Source organism: Limulus polyphemus, unplaced genomic scaffold (assembly GCF_000517525.1).
Source record: "Limulus polyphemus unplaced genomic scaffold, Limulus_polyphemus-2.1.2 Scaffold462, whole genome shotgun sequence".
Classification (NCBI taxonomy): Eukaryota; Metazoa; Arthropoda; class Merostomata; order Xiphosura; family Limulidae; genus Limulus; species Limulus polyphemus.
This window is the reverse complement of record NW_013666072.1, coordinates 85,688-92,652: the sequence shown is the minus strand read 5'-3', so window position 1 is coordinate 92,652 and position 6,965 is coordinate 85,688. Positions and strand designations below refer to the sequence as shown.

Here is a 6,965-nt window from a genome sequence, read left to right as displayed (position 1 = left end):
ACATGGTGCACAATGACGATAATATCACTAACCTTCACTGTGTACCCAGTCACGATTACAGTATTGGATGATTCCTTTAAAGGAGTGTTAAAAACCTCGGAAACATGAGAACACGAATGCATAATCGAGTTAATCCATGAAACTGATGCTATGGTAATCCGCTTTTGTAAAATACATAGAAGAAGATGTTTTGTTTTTAGTTAGAAACAAATCAGCCAGGTGTGGCGATGGTGCATAGGCCTAATGACAACCTTGAAGAGTATCGGCCAAAACCAGTATCAAGTGAATCTATAGTCTTATTTCAAGAACAAAGTAAGGGAAGAGGCAAATATGAGACCTGGTAGGCTAACTTGATAAAGAAACAAAGTGACAATCATTAAAATTTTTATGCCAAGTAACTTCTCCTTAACTTCTGGCACATAACTTGACTAGAATCATATGATAATTACTCCTGTGTAACTTACAGGCAAGAGGAAAATAGTATTTAAATTTTTAACAAGGAAATAAAATATAAACAACATCAATTTCATTATTTGTTTGAAAAATTAAAAGTTACTAATTTGCAGGAAATGAAAAATTAGACATGCTTAAACACTGAACCTGATACTAATCCTGTTATGTACTTGGCAGAGCCATTTGTATGTAACAAGATGCCCATTTACCCTGTTTGCATTTAACTGTTAACTGAAAATCCAATTTGTCTACAAAGATTCCATCTGCCAAAAGTTGACAACAAAACAGTTTCGATAGATAAACTGAGACATGTTTACAAAGTGCCACTGATCAATGATGACCGCAGATCAATATGGTAACCCTTGTGACCTCGTGTCATGTAAAATGTTTCATCAAATGCATTTTAGGTTGAGATCAAAGTTATTAAAATTCTTTCTCTAGTCTGAATTCGCTACCAATTAATATACAATTTTTAAATTCAGTTACAAACATTGGTAACATGTTTGTATGATTTTTTGGTGGTGCCAGAAGGGGTTGGAGTCCTGCACTCTTTACTTGCAGTGGAAAACATTATACAAAATAATTTTTTTGAAACACTGACTGGATACATTAGAGAGAGCAATCTCTGTAAATATATTGTATAAAATGTCTACTGTAATAAACTACACTCTGGTTATGTAATTAAAACACCTCATTTCTTAGACACTATAGGCCTATTGCTTGCACATGACACAGAGTTGTAGTACATTGCACTATAAAATAGTATATATAAAAGACAAAGCACATTCAAAATGGGGTCTTTCTCTCTTGGTTCTTCAGTTTGTAAGGCAAGGGTGCAATTTTTTTTTCAATTGAAATATCTTTTTCTGATTCTTCTCTGTATTTTAATTGTGTATTTATCCACTTATTTATCCAGCTATATACACTTTACTGTGTTACCACACATTAACCATTCACACTTAGTTGAACTCCTTATAAAATTTACATGCAAAAAGCAGCACAGAGATGCAGCTTGTCCACGACTGAAAGTTAGTGACTAAAACAGCATTATTAGCCGATCACAAAAGTGAACTTTTCCTAATGTTTTCAGCTGCTTTTGGTGGATTGTACCAACATTTCTTTTGTACAAAGTACAATCTTTTTTTAAATAAAAAATGGACCAAAAGATATTTTTGCAGGGGTTAAAATTTTCAAGTTCGTAGTTAAGGAATTTGCAGATAATTTTAGTTGAGAATCACAGTCAACATTACATGTATAGTGTGGACATGAATAAGTGTACAGTAGACTGCGATGCTGTTTTGAGTAAAAGTTTGTTCCAGTATGCCAGTCATCCGTTGAACAACACAGGGGTTTAAGTTGGTCATCAAGAAATTTTTAGTAGTCTCACACAGCTATTAAGATCGAGTCCTGCTATGTTAAAATACTAGTGCTCAAAAGGATTACTTTAAATGGAGAATGTATTGCCCTCATACTATAGTTTAATGTTGATTACATCATAGGTTATTAAAATACACATTGACACAATTAGGGGTGGGAGCTTTGTTCAAGGTTTGTTGCATGTGCAGGAATTAACATGGTAGTGCAAGTAAGATAATAGTTCTTTATGGTGTAAAGACATGAATAAGAAGTGCTTCTGAAGCCATGTACTAACACATAACTGAATGAATGGCTTCTCACTATAATCCAGAACACAAGGATAAGCAAGATAACAGAAAGCTATCCAGTCTATCAAGGTAACCCCTCACCCATCAGAATCTAAATTAATATATTTCTTCACATCCATATACAAATTCATCAAAAGATTTTTAAAAATCTAAGCTAACTGCACCAACTAAACTCTTAGGAAAATTATATTCATAAATAGCAATATAAATTTTGTAAGTTCCATCTTTTTTTACAACTAACTAATAGGAAGGCACCAATATGAAATACATTGGCAAATAGGTTTAGTCTAACTGACTTAATACAAATGACAAAATTCAAAATGAATTCAAACCAATATCATACACAAAACATTCTCATTCCACAAATTTATTACTCTAACCAAAAGAAAACAGTATGTTTGAAAATCAGTGAAGTTAATAATAAAACAAAATGAATCAAACATTTTTTTAATCTACATTTACAATGGAAAATTACTTACGCCTGGGCTAACTTCAATATTATGCAAAGCACTATGTTTCACCAAAGTAAGTAACACTTTCTCACCAGTATTAGGTACACTGGCTATTTGCTGACTTATATCAGTTAAGAAATACAAAATACATGATACTTTTAAAATTATCAATCATAGTCCAAGAAAAATGATGCTATTATACTAATATACAAAAGACTGTAATGCATTTATGCTAACACAATATGTTTATATACTGAAAAGTAATGAAATTTTAGACATGTTTTTTATAATTTCAATAAACATAGTCATGTTACAACACCCAAATATCAGAAAAGGATATCATCTGGACTCCAAGCTACAGATCGAACAAAGGTACTCTGATCTGGATTATACTGGTTTACTAAGAAATAACTCGGTGCTTCCCAAATTTTCACCTCCTCTCCAGCTGAGGCCAATTTCATAGTCTTCATCTTAAAGAAACTGCTAATCTGAAAAAGTATAAAATAAATAATGTTATACAAAACATAGAAATATAAGATAGCAAATGCTAAGGTTATGTACACACAAGCTAAGTTTAAAGTTGTTTAGTTCTTCCAAACAACATTTTTGTAACTTGCTTATAACATTATTGTGAGAACACATGAAAAAAATGCAAAGTAGCTGGAGGCCAATCAGCTTTCAAGGTCACTTCTCCACTCACCAACACCAAAAATAAAGTAGAAGTAGTCCTTTATCTACATGTATATATCTATTCAACTCAAGTTTAAAACAAGTTAAACTATCAACACATGCCACATAATAATGCAAAACATTTCACAAAACTAAATCTAACCAAGAAAGAACAAGCCCTCATCTTACACCCACTGTCACTAATATTATAGCTTCCAATTTTAATCTTTATATTTTACCACTCCAACAGATCAAACAAATCAAGACTGTTCTAACTTTTAATTCAAACCACTCTAGCTCAAATCACCCACAGGAAGACTATCCAAACTCCTGAATCCAGTCACCACTAGTTCAAATCATCCATAGGAAGATTGCCCACAATCCTGAATCAAATCACCTCTAGCTGAGATTACTCACAGGAAGACTGTCAGAACTTCTGAATCAAATAACTACTAGATAAGGAGAACTGTCCCAACTTCTGAATCTGATTACCTTTAGTTGCTCTATGCTCAAAAAAGAAAAAACTAATATCTTTAGGCTTCTCTCCATAGTTACAATTCCATACTCTAAGATGATGTTTGAACAAAGCAAATACAACAAAGTATACAAATTATTTTATCATATGTATATTTATTTCTAGTTTTTACATGTTGTCATAATTGGCATTTGTTTTGGTAACATGTTCTGTACTTTGTTTTCCAAAATGTCAATTTTTTCTTTTGAAATTATGTCTGAAAAGGACTCTCTAAAACATTAATGGTCTCTTTCTTAGACAATTTTTTAAAAAAATCCCAGCTATCTTGTGTCTTCATTAGGCACATTATAAAAAAATCAACATTGGATGCAACTTTAATTTTACTTTGAAGTAACAGTAGTTTATATCTCAAAGTTGCAGTACCTCAGCTCAAAAAATGTTTATGGTACATGAGAAATTAACATTTTCCCACACTGAAAATGCATTTCCAATAAATACTTACCTCTTATCACAAATAGCTTTTCTCAACTTATACTGCCCTCTATGTGCAAAATGTTTTACTCATTACTAGCCTTAATACTCACCCTCATGTGTATTCACTTGAGACATCTGCAGCAACCTTCCACCAGTAGGAGTGCGACATAACTCCTAATGTCACAAGCACTCTCTTCTATGCAGCCTGTAATCACTTCGAGATTGGGCAGTACATACAAAACCAACACCAGAAGTGGTGAGGTCAAGTGAGAAAAGTGAGTGGAGGTAAGTATCTATCAGAAATACATTTTCAGTGTAGGAAAATGTTAACTTCCAATACAATATCTTATCTCTGCTCACAAATAATTAGAATCGTACACTGAGTTGGCAGAGGGTCCGGTAAGAAGGTGATACCCCTTTAGAAAGCACCCAAAGGAAGATCATGGGGGTGTGTAAATAAAGATAAGACAATATCCCCATGGGAAACTGCACCACTTCTGAGCCAGATATACTCTTCACCCACTTAGGAGGAACCCTCCATGGTCCACCACCCCAGCAGCTAGGAGCTGGTAAGTTACAAGGATTCCCATACTCCACTAAAAGGAAGGACCATCCCACATCATCATGCGTGCATGCACAACCAACACCATACCCCCCAGGAACTAACAACTGAGGGAGGGTAGGAAGGTAGGCAGCAAAATGGGAGGAGGGGTACATCTCCAATCCATCCAAAGTCAGTATTGAGAATGTATAATCCAATCCAGGGTAGAAGGAGGGTACCTGGCCACACACACACGTGATAAATTAAGGGACCTCAAGTGTACAGTGCCTAGGGCAGGTCGGACCATAACTGAAAGATAGACCTCAATCAACACCAGACGAACCGTGATAGGGATATCCGGCCCATGGTTGAAATAGGTTCCTTTACCTTTCACCTCAGATACAGAAACTGGTATAGAAGATGAGCCTCCATACCAAGAATCTGCATCATCATGTGCATACATCCAAAATAACCATCACCTTATCTGTTGTGAACAGAAATCCAGGGGATGGTAGGAAGATAGACAGCAAAGTGGGAGTGCATCTCCAGTCCATCACCAGGCACCATTGGAAATATATCATTCAGTCTGTGGTAGGAGGAGGGTACCTGGCCACACACATGAGGACTTATGTGGCTGGTCCAGCTCCAACCAACACTGTATCCACCAGGAACCAACAACTGAGAGATGGTAGGAAGGAGGGTGCCTCAGCCGGAGGGGTGAACTGCATGTTGACAGAGTGCATAATCCAACATCTGGAATTGTACATCAGGTCCACAGTAAGATGAGCATCAACATCATTTACACCAGCAGAACACCACCACCCTACTCTGTACTCAGTGGGATTGAGCACACTTAGGAGAAGCCTCCATGGTCCACCACCTCAGCAGTTAGGAACTGGTAAGTGACAAGGATTCCCATGCTCCACTAAAAGAAGGGGGACAGCGCAATGGAGTCCTGAGGAACACTGCACCGGAGACAGACCAATCAAGTGACCTACAAGACATGGAATATCAGGGATGGACAGCAATCCCCATCTGCTTTACTCATGTTAGTTCATAAGAGAAAGGTCATGGGATTAGGAGGGATTCCAAGGGAAAAACAAACAGAAATGGGAACCATGAAAGGAAGCAGTGCATACCACACAACAAAGGAGAACCCTAATGGGACAGTGGAGGTGAACAGGGTCAGAACAGTCATAAAGGTGTGACATGGAAGGAAGGGAGATGGGAGTGAAGGCAGAATTACACTTTCGAGTACCCGATGATTTGGGCAAGAAAGAACAATGAGGGAAAAGGATCACATAGTAACAGTAAAATGAGGTGGGGTGGACATCAACAGTGAACATGCCCTATCGACAATGTCTGCCTGCAAACAGGAGGAGGAAAAGGATCTGTAAGAAGAGGTGAGAGAAGGAACAGGTTATCAAATGATCAAACAGGGGAAGGGTGAGGGCATGGAGTATGACATTGAGGATCCAATCAGGGACAGAAACCCAACAACTGATGGCAAACCTCAGGAATATGAGAGGTCAGAACCAGTAAGGGAGAGGAAGGAGAAGGGTGAGACACAGAAACAGGTTCAGTAGGGGATGAGAGAAAAAGGAGGCCAAGGGGAAAAGGGAATTATGCAACAATGCAGACTCATCACCAGTCGGGAATACTGAGGCTGAGAAAAGGAAAACCGAAGTATTGGAGTCCAAACCCCACAAAGGGACAAGAGACTCAAATCACTGCAAGTTAAAATATGGAAACACAGAATGAAGATATGTCAAAGCATGTACGTCCATATTACAAAGGAGTCAAATCACATCTAGACACCCGAATGTAAATGGTTTTCAAATCGACCCATGTGAATTCCTATATTCGAGGAGAGAGGAAACACTAGATACTGTCTCACCAGCCTGTCACTGAGAAGTGCATGTGAGGAATCATAGGAAACAGGAGAAAAAAAAAACTATAACATACCTGATTGATTAAATTGACAAATGGAGAAGGAAGCCTGGGCACCTTCCCTGAAACAAAATGTGACTGAGGTATAGTCAGGAGGAGTAAACAGGCTGCCCAAATCCTCATCCCCATGTTCAGGCATACCTGCACCTGGTATGAGAGGAGAATCATCACGCGACACAGAATACTACATAAAGGTAGCCAACTCTCTTCGAACCACAGCCATTACTTTCTGAGCCAACAGTTGCAACATGGAATTGCAAAATCATGAAGAACAGATATGACCAGGA

The 6,965-nt window shown here is 37.3% G+C and overlaps 1 protein-coding gene across 3 annotated transcripts in view; it reads right to left on the bottom strand.

Annotated features, from left to right (window-relative positions):
- LOC106458426 (protein NEDD1-like) overlaps nucleotides 1-6,965 on the bottom strand; it is a 40,735-nt gene that overhangs the window by 27,009 nt on the left and 6,761 nt on the right. For all 3 annotated transcript variants that reach the window (XM_022384641.1, XM_022384642.1, XM_022384640.1), the window contains exons 2-3: nucleotides 2,910-3,057; nucleotides 2,597-2,691 (exon numbers count right to left, since the gene is read on the bottom strand). In XM_022384641.1, the coding sequence (XP_022240349.1) occupies nucleotides 2,597-2,691; nucleotides 2,910-3,039 (225 nt within the window). In that variant the 5' untranslated portion in view covers nucleotides 3,040-3,057. The remainder of the gene's footprint in view (nucleotides 1-2,596; nucleotides 2,692-2,909; nucleotides 3,058-6,965) is intronic.